Here is an 18,474-nt window from a genome sequence, read left to right as displayed (position 1 = left end):
CCACTTTTTAAAGGCAGTGAAATCTAGGCCCAAGCACTCCAAGAATCAGGGTGCAAGTTTTCCTTCTAATGTAGGGTGGGGGCCAATTCCACTTATGTCTTTCACTTAAAGCAACTGTAAGTAACACAATGCCATAGCACATGCTGGAACTGCAGGTGATCTAAAAAAACCCAAACCCCTGTTATTCAAGCATATTTCATTCACATTGCACAACAGGTCATTTGCACTAGCACTATGTCAGTGGGGAAGCGTTCGTGTTGGATGCTGCCCTTTGAGATGAAGAATGTACTGACTACTTCATTAGAAGTGCTTGCCAAAATGGCTCTATTCTCATGGTTCAAAACAAGGGCACGTGGAAGAAAGTAGCAACATTTCTTAATGGCAATCCATGCGTATCTGTCTATCTGTTGTCTCTGCAGCTATGGAGACTAGAAACTTTTAATAGTAAAACTGCAGAACTCTTGATCTCAGTGTTTGCTGGGTCATTTTTTGTTTCAGTAACTAAGCTTCACCATTCTTCTCCAGAGAGTCGGCTTGCCCTGAGTAAAGCTGACTCCATCACGGCCTCATCAGAAAAAAATTCAAAAACTGAACCAAAGACAGAAACTGGGGCAAGGACACGATACTCTTCTGGCACACCTACCAGTCCAAAGCCTCCCCTTCAATCAATAAAGCCCAGCCTAGTAGGACGGCCGACAGTTCCTCAAAAGCCACGGTCTGCCTCTAGGACTGGTGAGAAACCTCTGAAGATGACAGCAATGACATTTATGGCTTATGTGTGAAAACTGAATAGATTTTTCCAAAGTGACAGGTGGTAGTTGTTTTGTTCAGTGGTATTTTTAACTGTTCTTCACTGCTAATTCTAACTAATCTTTCAAGTGCTAGAAATGGGATCTTAATGGTAAATTATCAGAGAGAATGAACTTCCCCTAAATATTTTACTCCGATTAGTAACTTTTCATCATGCGTTCATCCAAAGATCACTAAATGTCTCTGGTTTAAAAAAGCTCTCCACCACACCATGGCAACAGAGAAAGAGAGGAGCCATGGAGCAGTCTGATGCCTTCCACATTTCAGACGGCGGCTCTCAGAAGACCCAGCCAGCATGCCCAGGGGTTAGAGGTCATGGACCCTGTTTGAAATGGACGCATGGGTGGCATCAGATTGCTGACCCCTCAAATAATGAGACAGCAGGTAAAGGGTGGCAGGTGAGCAGACCCGTGCATAGGTGACCATCCCAACAGGCTGGTTGGTATTAAATGCTTTTGCATGGTTGGGTGGTTATGTGGGAAAGCTGTGCAGTTTGAAGTGGAAATTGTTTGACTTTCTGCCCTTTTTCTCCCCCATAGAGGACATGCCAGAGTCTCCATCTGGTCCAGGTTCCCCTAAAATTGCTCTGCTTCCACCTGTTTTGAAGAGAGTTCCTTCTGATAAAGAAAAAGATGGTCAAAGCAGTTCCCAGCCAGCTATCAAATCTCTTTCTCATGAAGGTAAGAATGTTATATAGTTTCCTGATGATTTTTCCCTAGTATAAATGTTTATTTTATCATAATAAGCTATAGCATTTATATCCCACCTGTTTTCATCTTGCAATGAATCCAGAGTGGCTTAAACAGTCCTGTGGGATCACCCAGGGACCTTCATGGCTGACTGGTGATTCGAACCTGGAACTCCTGAGTCCCAGTCCAGCACTCAAACTGGTACACCATGCTGGCTCTCACCTACTGGAATTGTGGTTATGTGGCTGTGACTGGGACCAGTCTGGTCCTGATAATGTGTAAATTTGCCTCTTTTCATGGGTTGTAATGGCATGTGCATGGACATCTGCTTTGCCTCTCTCTTTTGGACTTCCTGTTTCCTTCCAAAGGAGTTGTTTCTATTCATAGCTTCATGGTACAAATCGCTTCCTGCATCTTTCACATTCAGCTGCAGCCTCCATCATTCATTTCCCTTTCACTTGCAAGGTTAAACTTGAGGTGAAGTTCACAGGAATGCGCTTTTGCATTTACCATGCAGGTTTTAAAAAACAAAACATGTAAATCGGTTCAAGCTGGAAGGACCTGATAACTGTTAGAACTCTGCAGGCATGAAGTAAGTGGTTAGCGCTTTCCATCAGTGTGGCTGTGCTGGGGAAAGTTCCTCTTTTGAAACTAGTTATTCCTCTGGTGGCGGATTTCTTGCTGTGGTACCACCTTCAGAGAAGGGATTTTCTTCAGGAGCTAAGCAAGGGAGGGTAAGGTTAAATTATCCCTCACCACCTGCTGCACTTCTGATAATTATCAGGTTTCCCACCCACAGCCTCCAGTGGATGCGATATATTTGCCAGGTTTTTGTAAACTGCACATTCAGTACAAAGAAGAATTTGTACCCGGTTGCTTGCCTTTTTATTTCCTTGGGGTATCGGCCATGAATAGGAACTGAACACCAGTCAGAGACTGCTGCAGAGTTGCACCTGCAGTCAGGAAGGCAATGTTCAGAAAAGCTCGATTCGAATGCTTTATTGTGATGCTTGTGGCCATGTTACACGATAGAAAGAAGCAAAACTAGATCTTTCAGTAAGTGTCAACTGTATATGTATTTGCCTTTAAAATATGTATTTGTTTGAGTGGATCATTTTTTGGCAATGCAGATTGGAAACATGGGACACACAGTACAGTAGGCAAAGAGTAAAGCCCCCCAGCACACACACACACACACACACACGCTCTCTCACATCAGGGTTCTCAGTCCTTCAGCTCTTGATTTATACTACTAGGAGTAAGTGCATTACTTCCCCCAGAAAAGGCTTCACATGCCATACTCTATCATGTTACTATTTCCTACCAAACTCTTTTATACATGCTCCTGCATTTCCCAGGATTAATGTATATTCCAGCTTATAAGTTCAGTCATTCTCTTTTATCTGTTATCAGGAATTTTAAGGCAGGAGTTGTTAAAAGCCTATATCATGTGTATTACAATTCTGGGGGCGGGTGGGAAGAGAAAAATAGTTTGGCTGACCTTGTGATCAGAAAATGACTAATTGCTCAGAAGTATCAGCCTATTTACACCTTCTTTGCTTATAGTTATGATGTGCATTGCCCTCTTCATCCAAGGAATTTTATGTTGCTAGTGAAATATTTTTTTCTGGTGGCCATCATGTTGGCTAGGAAAGTTTCATGAATATACAGTCTTCTGTTCATCTCTGCGAAAAGATAGTTCTGAGTTCCTATCAAATCTGGTACATGCTCCAGAGATGGGTAGCACAAGCTGTAGGATTTCTTTATGGCCAAGAAAGTGATCAGAGGGGCTATTCATCTACTCATCATATTAGTTTGGAGGTGCTGTAGAAGGGTGCTTTTTTCTGGAGGTGATACAGAAGATCAGAGGTGCTATTCATCTTTTTTCTGGAGCAGACCTTGGTATGGAAAGTCTGCTAATGTGGCACTTTTTCTGTGAAAAGCAGCTGGCCTGATCACCTTCAAAAGTAGGTCTGCTCAGGATGAAATCTGTTATGAACCAACATGGGCATCAGATAACAAGTTTGCAAAACAATTAGACTTAATTGTATTTGTAGGTATTGAATTTAATTGAAGAGGTCATCTTCTATTGGTTTCTAGTTTCTCTCTCACACACACACAATTATTGCTGTAATGAGCAACCTGAATGCAGATCTCTTCGCAGTACCTAACATGACAGTACACGTCATTTTGGCACCTGTTCTCCACTGCAAGAAAAGGTGGTTGCTGGGAGGTGCTCACAGGCATTGCCAACCGAGGATAGCCAAGTACTCTAAATGAAATGCTTTAGGCCTGGGTCCGCACTTTCTTCTTGTAACCAGCTAGTGTTCAGAATCCAGGGAGCAAACTTTTGAGTTGCACAGACTTCCCAGGATGATAATCAAGAAAAATTGAATCAGAACAATAAATCTTCCTCTCTTATTCCTGGCCTGCAGGAACTGGCTGATGGGTAATCCAGGGGTGTTTGGGCTTTTCCCATCTGAACATTCTGTCTTTTGATTCAGGTCCAAAGAGAAGCCCAGGACTCCAGACCTACGACTCCCAAGAGCAGAAACAGAGGTCTTTAAGTAAAGATGGCCACCAAGGAAGCAAGTCCAGTGACTCTGGAGAAGAAGCAGATAAAGATTTTATTTTTGTTTAGTTGGTCAGTGCAGAGTCTTGTGTGATAATAAGGGTATAGCTATCAAATGCCCTTCTTTTCCATCAACTGTTTTTATAGAGAAGCATTTTATGGTTTAAAAATAAGGCAATGATTGCACTGGTAATCACATTTCATGAATTTGGCGCTCTAATTTTACTGAACTATACAATCTCAGACATTCCCTTTCATGCCTTTGCTAAAGCCAGCAACTATTCCAAATCTTCTACTTGAATTTCTCTGAAGCAGCTACAGAAATAATGCCTTGCATTAGGGCTTTGGGAGAGAGGGGGAAAAAACAAATGAACTGGATGTTTTGTTAAAACTAACCCACGCTGTACAGCAGGAGAGGTGTTGTACTGCTGAATGTAAATGTGTCAAACTTGCACGCAACTTACTTTATAAATATATTCTTGCTGAATGCAATTGCACATTGTAATTATATCAACAGAGCACACTAATAAAGAATTTGTATAAATAATATATATTAGATGCTTGGATATGATTTTTACATTCCTCTTTGGGAGGCTTTTTCTTTATTTGTTGTATTGTATATATGAACCCATCAGTGAGGGTGTTCAAGGATAGGCTAGACATGCACATGGTGGGCATGTCGTGAGCAGAGCCGGCTGGAGCCGGGGGTCAGACTAGATGGCCCGGGAGGCCCCTTCTGACTCACTCTGTTTCTATGTTTCTATGTAACACAACTTCTTACATTTGTGCACTGTTCAAAAGCACAACAAGGAAAACAGAATTACTAATATGTTGTTATGCTTCCATATCCATAAGTAAATGTATGTTGTTGATTGGAACGAGGGCAATGGAAATTTTATTAATATTGGTATTTGTTAGAGGCTGCCTTCGGGTCTGCCTGCATCCTCTCTGACTTCTAATATGTACTCTTAAAAGAAAAGTACTTTCTTGTATGTAAAAGCAATTCTGCATTTTTTCTTTGCATATTTCACAGCCATCTCCTTGCAATACAGGCTGAACAAATTTTATTCATAATGTATATTTGTACCAATAAAATGATTTTACAACTGGAATGGGAAACTCTAATCTTTAAATTATATTCTCATACTGCTTTCAAATGTATTTTGAAATCTATAGTTTCCCACTCAAGTGGATAAAGACTTTGGAAAAAGGGCAATACTCAGTACTGCAAAGGGCAATACTCAGTACCACTTACGTTATTGACGTACCCCAAGTATAAATGACCTCTTGCAGTATGCCAGTAGTGTGTGGTGGTACAGCCAGTTTTCCAGGCAATCACATTGCACCAATTCTCACTATTGCCATTCTGTTGGAGGTGAGGTTGTGCTAGTCATACATCAATAGTGTAAGAAGGCAAGCACTGTTAGATACTGCCCAAGGGTTTAAAATTGTTTCAAATTATTTTCATATAAAATGAAACAAGTTCTTCATCATGGTATCTGTGCATCACACATTATGGGTGCTGCGCCTGTGCAGTGCTTGTAGCTGGGAAAGATTCAAAGCTTTAACAGATTTTGGTGGGAACTCCGCACCCCTCCCCCACTATGGTATAAAGGGCGGAGAGCCCGCCATTTTCTCCAGTCTTCTTTCGACTGCCGATCGCTTTGCCTCGAGCCGTTTGTTACTCTCTCTTACTCTACTACATATTACCTTGTTGTTCTTGTTCATTGATTCTTGTTGCTCTCTCTGGTTAAGAAATCCTTTCCAAGTTTTAAATCCTTACCTTCCCTGTTAGGACTGTTTTCTTCCCCTCTTTTTCCCCTTCCCCTGTCCTTATACTTATCTTTCTATAGTTGTTCTTCTTCCCGTTTGCTATCCATTCTTCTAGATGGCTCAGCGTGCAGCTTTTCGAAAGTGCTCAAAGTATGGGGCCAAGATGTCTCCAATGGACCCACACGAGCTATGCCTTCTCTGTCTCGGAGAAGGGCATCGGACTGACAAATGTGGCCACTCTCAGTCATTCACTAAGCAAGCTCAGAAGAACCGAGAAAATCGGCTGAGGAAGATCCTTTGGGATCAGGCCCTCATTGCCCCCGACGAGCTTGCCACCCAGGCCTATTCTCCAGGCCCGCCCATGGTGTACTCCCCTCGTCCACCATCTGAGGGTACTGCTTCCAAGGAGACCACCCGCTTCTCCCATTCCTTCTTTCAGAAACAAAAGGAGAAGCGGAAGCACACTTGGCCTGAGGATCCATCGGCTCCGAAAAAGTATAAGAAGACTAAAGCTGACAAGGCCGATTGCAAGCAGCGTAAGCTTGCTCAGGAGCCTTGCAGGGACTCGAGCTTTACTGCCCCATCGGTCCCGATGGCCGCTTCAATTCCAACCCCTTCAGGTCTGACTGCCCAAGCCGTCATGCACGTTACACTGTTGGATCCCCGCAAAGGATCTTATTGTCAGCTCCTTCAACTCTGGACTGCTCTGAGGCGGCTGTTTATGGGTCGATACCGGACAGCGAGATACGGGATTCCCCTTCCTGCTTTCAACCAGGCCATCCATTGGAACGCTCACCTACTCCGATGCCATCATCACCAGAAGCATCGCCAAAAGACACACATCACCACCAGCATGCAATGGGCCAACCGTCTAGGAGCTGGGTTTCTATGCCATATGGCAGATTCAACCCATCCCAATCCTATCCTTGGGACTACCCTCTGTCGTATGGTTACTACCCCATGCCTTTGATTGCGCAGACATCGTCCTCGTCTGTCCCAGACAGAAGCACCTTCAACTTCAACGGCTGCGCGCTTCCACCCTCCTCCATCTCCGACTGGCTCATCCTCCAGCTCTCCATACCAGCACGACTCGGACTCGGATCAAGCTTCCACCTCTCCTGATGCCGTCATTTCCACTCAGGGTCCTGGGTCGCTGGAAGAGTCGTACTCCACATTCGGAGAACTGATGGCTCGCCTCGCAAGGTCGCTGGAGATAGAAGTTGAACATCGGGTGAACCCCAATGAAGACCACTTCGATGACATTGTGTATAAGGAGCAGTCATCCACTATCTCCATACCTTTGATAACGACTCTTCGTCAGGCTGTGATGGACACTTGGGAGTTTCCGAGCCATCTGCACCCGATGTCTCGATGCTATGAGTCCATGTATAAGATTAGGGAACAGGACATTCCCTTCCTGCTCAAACACCCTAAACCCCGAACTCCATAGTTGTCGAGTCATCACAGGGTCAAAATAACAGGGAGCACTCGACCCCGAGAGACAAGGTTGCAAGATAGACCTGATGTCGCGTCGTATCTACACTGCGAAGGGACTGAGCTTGTGAATATCTAACTACGAGGCGACAATGGCCAGATAACAGTGTTTTTGATGCGAAGGCTGGAATCTATCACTTTGACCATCCCAGAAAAACAACATGATCTGCCCACGTATTTATCCATGAGTCCATGCAGCTGGCCATACAACAGCTCAGTATGGCACGGCATCATGTGGATTGCGATTCCCAGGCGCTTGTCGGCTCCATCGCTCTACGCCAACATGCATGGCTGCGCTCATGCAGTTTCCCAGATGAGACAAAGAGGAGCATCGAAGGCATGCCTTTTGGCGGGTCCAGTATCTTTAACGCCCACATGGACTACAAGCTTGAGCATAACTATAATGCTCAAGTCACCGCCCGGAGGATGGAAATACTGAACCTGAACTGACGTAAGTGGCCACAGTCTCATCGGTACCAATCCTACCAACAGTAAACCTTCCACCAACAGAACCAACCTCGGCAACAACAGAACCGAAGGCAGCCTGCCACCCTCTTCCAACAGGGCCGTTGCCATCAGACCAAAGACAAGTTGACAGGATGCATGGACTGATCATCTCTCTCTCCACCCACCTTCCCCTCTCCCTTTTGGGGACCAGCTGCAAGGCTGACTCCCCATTTGGGAGTCCATCACATCTGATAAGTGGGTAATTTCCCTTGCTGAGCACGAATATAAAATCGAGTTTGACACCTTGGCCCCTTTGGGAACGATCCATTACACTTCTCCATCGACGGTCTTTCAAGACGAAGTCTCCCAGCTACTTTGTAAAGGGGCAATACACCAGCTTTCTTGCTCACAGGGGCTCCACGGTTTCTACTCCAGATATTTTACGGTCCCGAAATGGGACGGTGGTCTACACCCAATACTTGATCTATGTGGCATTAACAAGTTCATCAAGACTAAGAAATTTCGGATGACTACCCTTCAAAATATCCTTCCGTTGCTCAGGAGAGAAGATTGGTTTGCATCCCTTGACTTAAAGGATGCGTATTTCCACATCAGCATCCATTGGCACATAGGCGGCTGCTCCCAGTTCACTGTTGGTTCTGACCTCTTTGAGTATAATGTCTTCCCATTTGGACTCTCTACTGCTCTGCAAGTCTTCACAAAGTGCATGGCTCCTGTTTGTGCCCACCTCAGGCTACAAGGCATCCAGATTTATCCTTACCTGGACGATTGGATGATCATCTCATCAAGTGAGAGCCTGCTTTCAGCCATCAGTACCACGTGTAGACTCCTGGATGAACTCGGACTGTGTATTAATATTGAAAAATCCTGCCTCATTCCCTCACAGGTCATCAACTTCATCGGAGCACACCTCGACCCAATGCAAGCCAGAGCGTTTCTGCCACAAGCTTCGGTCATTGATTCATCGCATCTCCAGTGGCTGACCTACTCCTGTGCTTTCTGTCCAGAAGTTGCTCAGACACATGGCCTCCACAGTCACTGTAGTGCTCAATGCCAGACTTCAAATGTGACTGCTGCAACTCTGGTTCAACCACCTCTTTCATCCTCAACACAACTCTCCACATGGTCTCTTGCTGCCACCTGCTTTCATCCTCCGGACTCTGACTTGGTGGCCAACCTCATCAAAGGGTCCCTTTTCACCAACCACAACCAACGGTGACCCTTTACACCAATGCCTCCCTTGCCGGGTGGGGAGCACATTGTGCCAATCTCTGTACTCAAGGCACCTGGCATGGTCACGGAAAGTCCAGACACATCAATTACTTAGAGTTTCTAGCGGTCTTCAAAGCCCTCCAGTCTTTCGAGTCGACTCTTCGGGACTGAGTAGTTCAAATAGCCTTGGACAGAGTCATGACTGTCTTCTACATCAACAAACAGGGCGGCACGAAATTGGAACCATTGGCACATCTTGCCCTGCGCATATGGGACTGGTGTATCCCCAGGGGGATTACTCCGCTAGTGGTCCATCTCGCCGGTGTAGACAATGAAGAAGTGGATGCCCTCAGCAGACTGATGTCAACAACTCATGAGTGGGAGTTGGATCGACAGATTTGCAACCACATTTTCTAGCGCTGGGCCATCCCGAACATAGATCTATTTGCCACAATGGACAATGCAATTTGCAGGAACTATTGCTCTCGGGCAGACATCGGCCCGAACTCACTGGGAAACGTACTGATGGTGAACTGGGCGAACATGTTTTTTTACACATTCCCTCCATTTCCGCTCATCACAAAAACCCTGGCCAAAATTGTTCAAGACGCCCAGGGAATTCTCATAACGCCTTGGTGGCCATGCCAGCTCTGGTTTCCCACCATTCTCAGTCTTTCCAAGAGAACCTTTTTCCATCTCCCCCGGGTCCCTCATCTCCTTACTCAGGAAAATGAGATGATTCACCATCTGGACCTCAACTCTCTGAATCTCATCACTTGGCTTATTCAGTGACTGTCACTTCTTCCTTTTCCTCGGTACCAGCAACTTCATTGAACCCGATGATTCGAGTACAATCTTCGGTACCAACACAATCTTCAGTACCAATGGAACCTTCAGGTCCTGTATTGGATTTGAACGTCCTTCACCCGGACATTCAATTTATTCTCCAATCTACGACAAATGATTCACGACTCCTGTTAAGCTAAATGGAAGCGTTTGCCACCTTTGCAGCAACCAACCAATTTCTGCCACACTCAGCCTCAATTGACAATATTTTACTCTTCTTGTTATCTCTACACCAGCAAGGCCTTAAACCTACTTCTATTAAGGTTTACATCACCATGATTTCTCACTTCCTTGGTCTTATCTCCGGCTCCTCCATCTTCTCACACGTCTTTGTCCACCGTTTCCTGAAAGGACTACAAAATCTCCAGCCTCCAGTTCATTCAGTGGTACCAACGTGGAGTCTCTGTGTGGTTTTACAGGCACTTACCAAAGCTCCCTTTGAACCTTTGGCTACCACTGACTTACACCCATTGCCTTGGAAAACAGCTTTCCTTGTCTCCATCACTTCAGCTAGGAGGGTGAGTGAGCTCTGTGCCCTTTGTATCGACCCTCCTTACCTCAACTTTCATAAGGAGAAGGTCATACTTCAGACTGATCCTTCCTTCCTTCCTAAACTCGCTACACCTTTTCATATCAGTCAGGATATTGTTCTGCCAGCCTTCTTCCCCTTGCCCTCAACACCAATAGAGAAATCTCTGCATTCGCTTGATGTAAGGCACTGCCTGGCTTTCTACCGATCCCGTACAGAGAACTTCAGGAAAACCAAACGCCTTTTCGTTAAATACTTGGAATATGATAAGGGCTCAGCTGTTTCCTCCAGCTGTCCAGATGGATTGTCTAGACCATTGAATTGGCATATGACCTGTCAAAGTTAGACCTCCCTGTCATACCCAAGGGTCATTCACTAGAGCTGTGGCAGCCTCTTCAGCTTTTTCTGCTGGCATTCCATTGCATGACATCTGCAAGGTGGCAACCTGGACGACCTCTTGCACATTTACTAGACACTATAGACTCAATGTCTGTGCCAGACAGGACTGCTCCTTTGGTCGTGTGGTTCTTTCTTCAATTCTTCACTGATGACACCATCCCGCCTCCGGGTTTGGTAAGCTTACTAGGCACCCATAATGTGTGATGCACAGAGACCATGACGTGAAAGGCAGGTTGATTACCTGTCACTGTCATTCTTCGAGTGGTCATCTGTGCATTCACACAACCCACCCACCGGCCCCACTTGATGTCAGTGACTAGGTTTATAAAGGTTTCGTCTCCTTTACTATATTGCTTATGCATCCATAGAATGTATTATTTTCATTCTATTAGCATGTTTTTCTTTAATGCCATCCATTGGTGTCTCCTGACACTGACCGTTCACCCATTCGGAGGCAATAGAACGGTCTTCATTAGACTGGGGAAGATGGCGGGCTCTCCGCCCTTTACACCATAGTGGGGGAGGGTTGCGGAGTTCCCGCCAAAATCCATTAAAGCTTTGAATCTTTCCTGGCTACAGGCACTGTGCAGGCACAGCACCCATAATGTGTGAATGCACAGATGACTACTCAAAGAACAACAGTTACAGGTAAGTAACCTGCCTTTCCTTCAAGTGGACCCCTCCCTGCCCAACTTTTTCTCGTTAGAGGCCAGTCATTGCTCTGTTCACATCATCCAGTGATATCACTCATGCTTCTGCAATATTGTTCACCCTGTACCCTTTTTTCACCCTAGCCCCATTCTTTACATGCCAGAATAGAACTTGTTGGATCACACTCCTGATTTTCATTATTTGCACCTAAGCCTGTGTCGGGTAGTGGAGAAAGTGTTGGACTGGGATTTGGGAGATGTCATTTCTACTTTCCAGTGTGCCATGAAGCTCACTTGATAACTTTGGGCCAATCACAGACTCGACCTAGCTGACTTTGAAGGGTTGTTGTGAGGATAAAATGGAGAGAAGTGGAACCTTGCAAGCTGCCTTGGATTTCCTACAAGGGAAAGTAAGTTGAGGTAGAAATGTGTAAGTCACACTGAAATCAGAATCTTTTAATGTTCTCTTGAATTCCCTTGCCTTCAGTGCAACTTAGAAATGCATCAATGCAAGATGCCAGTAACTGCTGCAGGTTCTGGTATCACATACCGAAGCAGCAAGGACCAGCTTCCTGCCTGTCACTGTGAACACGCAGTGGTATTGTGCATGCGGTTGGTACCTGCAGTGTGCAGCAGTTACTATGCCACAGGTAGATACAGCCATTGAGGACTCTGCATAAAATCAGTGCATGCTAATTCTAAACATGCCAATTTAGAAATAATCACAAGAATGTATTCTCATTTAACAGAGGGCAAAGCCCAACCATTTAATTTTTTTGTCCACATAAACTCAAAATACATTATTCATTTAATTTGCACCCTGCCTCAATTCTTCCTAATCCAACAAGAAGAGCAATTTTCTAAATTTAATTGCCATACAGGGGTTATTAAGGAGGTATTACAGCATATGGAGATAAGGGAATTATCTGGTAATCAGGGAGAAAACTCTTATCATTGGCATCAGTGAACATATAATGGCATGCGGAATAGATTTGGGTCTTGTTAAATAGATTTGGGGTCATGGACCCAGGTGTAGCAATGCAACTGATTTCAAAACTAAGATGATTCATTTTTATTAGACATCTCAGTGCACCCTCTTTTCTGTTAGACATTTTGATCATCAGTTGAGATTGTTTTTAGCATTTCAAATGTGTACATTTCAAACACCTCCTAAATGCTTTCTGCCAGTTGGAGTGCACCCTCATCGATTCCTCTAATGTAAATAAGAGTGTGCCTGAACGGTAGAACAATCCTATGGGACCTAAGATGGCATCCTAGAGACCCTGGAGTGCTGCAAATTCCCCATCCCATCCCTAATAAAGCCCTGAGTTTTTGTCGGAGTGAAAGGGATTGCAGGATGTTCGCCTAGCTGAAAATGTGTTGTAACAACAGGAAGCATTTTCACTCTGTCATTCCAGCCACTCCATCATGCAGGGCTTTGGATGGGTGAACAGCTCCAATCTCAGCCCCATCTAAAGACTGACAATCTTCCTGAACCGCACTCCAATTTTTCAACCTGTCTTCTTAAAGATTCCTTCTCGTTAGCCCATTTGTATGGAAACCCTTTTGCTGCTCCTTGTCTTGAAGGGAATTGTTGTAGAGTGCTAGAACAAAATCTAATTAAGCCCGTAAATGCATATGCAAGTGAAACAACTCCCATACACAGCCAGAAGTCCTGTTTTATTTGCATTTGCTTTCATTACTGAAGGGAGACGTCTTCATGCGAGACCATACCACTTTGTTTCTTGAGAAGTGTGTCTGGTTGCAGTGGAAATTTTCAAGAAATATGTATTGCATGGGTGGTTCTCAGCATGCACCTTTAGCTTTGTTGGATTACTATCCAAGTTAGGAATCCATATACAAATTAAAATATATTAACACATTAAAAGCATGCTGGCAGCAAACCCCTATACGAATTTACAATTCACCAGAGCCATTATAGCTGTGTACAGTCTGAAATCCTGCCTTGATACCTTTATCTCACCCTTATTTCCCTCCTGCAAGGAACCCGAAACATCTTACATCTTCCTCCACCTCCTCTGTTTTCTCCTCTCAGCCACTTTCTCAGGTAGGATAGACTGAAGGTGGCAGGCTCAATGTCACCAATTAGCATCATGGTCTAGTGGGAACTAGAACGTGGATCTGTGCGGCCCAACACTAAGCAAAGCACTGGCCTTGATTAACTTGATCATATAGGAGCATATTCTTCTAGTGAAAATGATTGAAAATAGGAGTTCAGAGATGCTGTTAAATTTAGGACAAGAATTGGTAGAGCAAATTGGATAAACTACAAGGGATACTGCCATGAGGGCAGAACATTTGACCTGGAAGTAGGAATGCTTCAGCACCTATAGAAATAGGGGTTGAATGGCATACCTGATTTTTTAATTGTCCCAATCTTTAAACATTTGTATGTCATCCATCACTGTAATTAATAACAGGATCCAGTGGCAAGAAAATGGGTTCCGTCCAATCTGAGTCCATTCCTTAGTTCATCCCATTCAGCAGGGTCTCTTGTCTGAGCATTTCCAGGAGGTTGGAGGGGTTGCCATGGAAAGGGGGAGCAGGGAAGCCCACTTCTATCAGTGAAGTTGATCCAACATACACGGGTATCAAATTCAGAACTATATTAAGCATCACCAAAACCACTGCAAAATCCTTTGTTTCAGTAAATGAATCAGCTCCCCCACATCTATAGCTCTTGCTGTCAGGAGCCACCACCACCAATGTCGGTTCTTCTCTACAGGGGTATTCATTACAGGAAAGTCCATGCCATGAGCACCCCAAGTTTTCCTGCATGAAACAGTGGTTTGGGCTGCTGCAATTCTGAATGGAGAAGCAATGGGCAATGCTTATCCTTATTGTCTCTATACTGTCCTTTCCATTTCTTTTCTTCTGCAAGGTCCCAGTGTGCTGTTCTCAATTGTAAAAATACATTTGGAATCCTGGAAAGGGGAAAGCAGCTCGGGTGGCGGGCAGCCTGAGAGGGGATAAGTGACTGGTAGGCAAAGGCTTAAGCATCACTCTTCATTTTAAAAAAAAGTCCAAGAATTTACATATAACATGTAGCTTCTCCCCAAGGTAGTTCATGCAAATGTATTGGTTGATGACTCTGTGCAACGAAGTAATTCAACACATAAGAGAACTGCAGTTCAGAAAGTCCCCAGGTTATGAACGCCCAAGTTACAAGCAACCCCTAACTTACAAATGAACTGCCATAAAGCTTATTAATTTAAAAATTTGAGTAAAAGACCTGTGGAAAACCATCATTACCATAGAAATAGAGGGAGGGCTCTGAAGCATGACTTCCTGCCCTGTCCATGCAGAGAGGGAAATCTCTGGCATTTTCTTAGTGCAATGAGATGGCACTGATGAATGGAATAAGACCATAAGAATATAATAAATGAAGAAGGGGATCCCTGCTGGATCAGACCAAGATCTGAGAGGGGGAGAAACAACCCAGTACATGTATGGTCAACAGTAACATAGAAACAGAGTGAGTCAGAAGGGGTCTCCCGGGCCATCTAGTCTGACCCCTGGCTCTAGCTGACTCTGCTCCCAACATGCCTACCATGTGCATGTCTAGCCTATCCTTGAACACCCTCACCGATGGGGCCTCAACCATCTCCCATGGAAGCCCATTCCAAGCCCTAGGGGTCATAACTGTCAGGAAGTACTTCCTGGCATCGAAACTGAACCTTGATTCCCTGAGCTTTGCTGCATTGGAGCGCATCCTGCCCTCCTCTGCAGGGGAGAACAGGTCTCTACCCATCTCCATGTGACATCCCCTCACATACCTGTATGTCGCCAACAGATCCCCTCCGAGTCTCCTCCAGGCTGAAGAGACCCAGTTCCTTCAGTCTCGCCTCATACCCCATCCCCTGCAAACCGGCCACCAGCCTTATGGCCCTAAGCTGCACTGACTCTAACCTGGCTATATCCTTTCTGTAATGAGGGGCCCAAAACTGAGCACAATACTCCAATTAGGGGTGCACCAGAGTCATATAGAGTGGTAGTAATACCTCTCTTGATCTAGAAGCCACACTTCTGGCTATGCAGCCAAGGGTAGCGTTCGCCCTCTTGACCACTGCATCACACTGCTGACTCATGTTTAGCCTGCAGTCAACCAGCACCCTGAGGTCCCTTTCACAAGTGCTGCTCTCCAGCCACTTGTCCCCTAACCTATTCCTATGCCCCAAGTGCAAGACCTTGCACTTATCCACATTGAACGCCATCCTGTTGTCTCCTGCCCACTTCCATAGTCTGTCCAGAACCTTTTGGATCTGGAGTACCTGCTCCTCAGTTGTGGCCACTGCTCCAGTTTTAGTGTCATCTGTGAATTTGATCAGCAGACTGTTCACCCCTTCTTCCATGTCGTTAATGAAAAGATTAAACAGGATCGGCCCCAGGACAGAGCCCTGGGGGACCCTGCTTGTCACTGGCCGCCATCCTTAAAGTTTGGGGGGCAGGAAGTTAAAGTTTGGAGGCAGGAAGGTTTGAGATATTTGTGGCTTTTCCACTTTTGCAGGGGTCCTACACCCCTAACCCTGTGGATGGGGAGGACCCACTTATGTGATCCAACTTAATTAGACTTAAAGACAGTTCCAGGAATGCAACTCATTCACAACCCAGGGACTGCCTGTGCTCCATTCTGCCATTGCTTCAACAGCAATGCCAGGACCCTCATTATTAATATAAGTGGATTTTAGAAAATAACTCATATCAAGTGAGCTAGTGGTTAGCTACTGCAGATCTTCATCTTTCTTTGAATAAATCATTTTGATAAAATTATCTTACAGGGCTTGTCTTTAATCATTTCTGAAGAGCAAATAAAGCTACCCTGGATTCTCTATCTTTTAGGTCATTTTTTTCCTTCCACTAAAATGAGGTGAACCTGAAGAGCTAGGGGAGGATAAATGTGACCTTAACAGTGTTGCCACTTTAATTAGATTAACCAAGCCCAGGAAGGGGAAGGGAGGAACTGCTATCTGGACGAATCTAATTAGCTTGAACTGAGCAAAGTTAACCTTCTTTAATTTCTGCTGAAAGATGCAGTGAAAACAATAAAAGTGAAGTGAGTATATTTTACCCGTTTCCTATCAATTCTGTTCTTCAAAACATTGCAGAAATGAGCACAATCTGCAATATTGATTAAAGAAGCAGGGATTGGGGGAAAGTAGCTCTACCTAAGACTAGGTATGTTGAACAATCAGATAAATCATCTCCACCCCACCAGTATAGTGCACAATCTCTTAGGTGCACTGAATTATGCACATGTGGTAGAGATGAAGGTCTGTACCATGAATTTGAGGAAGTATTTGGAGCATAGGTGGAGGAAATCACGGGATGAATCTGACCAAACACGCCTACGAGCTCACTATCGAGCCTGTGCTGTGGCGGTGAGGGCAGTGAAGAAGAAATTCTTCTCCACTTCCATTGCCTCCTCACAGTGCCGCCCAGCAGAGCTTTTTTGAGTGGTACATGGGCTGATACATCCTGGCCCTAAGAAAGATCCTGTACCAACTTCGATGGCCCGCTGTGATGACTTTGCCCAGCACTTTAAGGAGAAAATCGTGAGCTGGGCAAAGTCATCACAGATTCATCACGAGCTGGACTCCACTAGTGATTCAGATCCTTTAGGAGAGATGCCAATGACTCCGTCTGGTCAGATATTAATGGATGAATTTCAGTTATTGTGGCCTGATGATGTGGACAAGGTGCTTGGACAAGTACGTTCCACCACCTGCTTACTTGACCCTTGCCCTTCTTGGCTGCTGACCAAAGCCAAGCACAGGATTGGTGCCTGGATCCAGGAGGTTATCAACACCTCTCTGAGGGACGGCCGGGTGCCTGCTCCTGTAAAGGAGGCAGTAATCAGGCCTGTCCTGAAGAAGGTGACCCTGGATCCAGAGATGGCCACCAATGATAGACCGGTGGCCAACATCCCGTTTTTGGGCAAGGTGTTGGAACGGGTAGTGGCAGGACAACTCCAAGCACTCTTGGAGGAAACTGATTATCTGGACCCATTTCAGTCTGGCCTCAGACCTGGGTACGGTACTGAATCTGCCTTGGTCGCCCTGTATGATGACCTGTACAGGGAGAGAGACAGGGGGAGTGCGTCCCTGTTGGTTCTCCTGGACCTCTCAGCGGCTTTCGATACCATCGACCATGGTATCCTTCTGGACAGGCTGGCAGGATTGGGAGTAGGAGGCACTGCTTTGCAGTGGTTCCGCTCCTACCTTGACGGCCGATTCCAGAAGGTGGTGCTGGGGGACTTTGGCTCTGCGCCATGGCAGTTATGCCATGGAGTACCACAGGGTTCCATTTTGTCCCCCTTGCTATTTAATATCTACATGAAACCACTGGGAGAGGTCATCAGGAGGTTTGGGCTGCAGAGTCATCAGTATGCTGATGACACCCAGCTGTACCTCTCTTTTTCAACCGATCCAGGTGAGGCAGTGGCTGTACTGAACCAGTGCCTGGTTGAGGTAATGGGTTGGATGAGGGCCAATAAACTGAAACTCAATCCAGACAAGACGAAAGTCCTGTTGGTGGGTGGATCCTGGGTAGGTGACTTGGGCCTTGCCCTGGGCGGGGTTGCACTCCCTCTAAAGGACAGGGTCCACAGCTTGGGAGTGCTCCTCGACCCAGAACTGTCCTTGGAAGCTCAAGTGACTGCAGTGGCGAGGAGCACTTTCCTTCAGCTTCGGCTAATACATCAGCTGCATCCCTACCTGGAGGAAGATTGCCTAGCGACAGTGACACATGCATTTGTTACTTCCCAGTTGGATTTCTGCAACGCACTCTATGTGGGGCTGCCCTTGAAGACAGTCCAGATACTTCAGATGGTGCAAAACAGAGCAGCCAGGTTGCTGACGGGGACTGGGCGTTATTCTCATATAACCCCAGTCCTCTGTCAACTTCACTGGCTTCCCATCGAAGCCCGGGCTCGATTCAAGGTGCTGGTTATTGCCTATAAAGCCCTTAACGGCTTGGGACCTGGATACCTAAAGGAACGCCTTCTTCCGTATT

General features: G+C 45.5%; 1 protein-coding gene across 9 annotated transcripts in view; it reads left to right on the top strand.

Annotated features, from left to right (window-relative positions):
• Positions 1 to 5,183, top strand: part of CARMIL1 (capping protein regulator and myosin 1 linker 1) — a 161,228-nt gene extending 156,045 nt beyond the window's left edge. For 7 of the 9 annotated variants that reach the window (XM_044426236.1, XM_044426233.1, XM_044426235.1 and 4 more), the window contains 3 exons: positions 499 to 732; positions 1,350 to 1,490; positions 4,004 to 5,183. In XM_044426236.1, the coding sequence (XP_044282171.1) occupies positions 499 to 732; positions 1,350 to 1,490; positions 4,004 to 4,140 (512 nt within the window). In that variant the 3' untranslated portion in view covers positions 4,141 to 5,183. The remainder of the gene's footprint in view (positions 1 to 498; positions 733 to 1,349; positions 1,491 to 4,003) is intronic. The other 2 variants (XM_044426238.1, XM_044426241.1) reach the window with 2 other exon arrangements.
• Positions 5,184 to 18,474: the final 13,291 nt, after the last annotated feature.

The sequence above is a fragment of the Varanus komodoensis genome, unplaced genomic scaffold (assembly GCF_004798865.1).
Source record: "Varanus komodoensis strain SLA01 unplaced genomic scaffold, ASM479886v1 scaffold17, whole genome shotgun sequence".
Lineage (NCBI taxonomy): Eukaryota > Metazoa > Chordata > Lepidosauria > Squamata > Varanidae > Varanus > Varanus komodoensis.
This window is presented reverse-complemented; position numbering and strand designations above follow the sequence as displayed.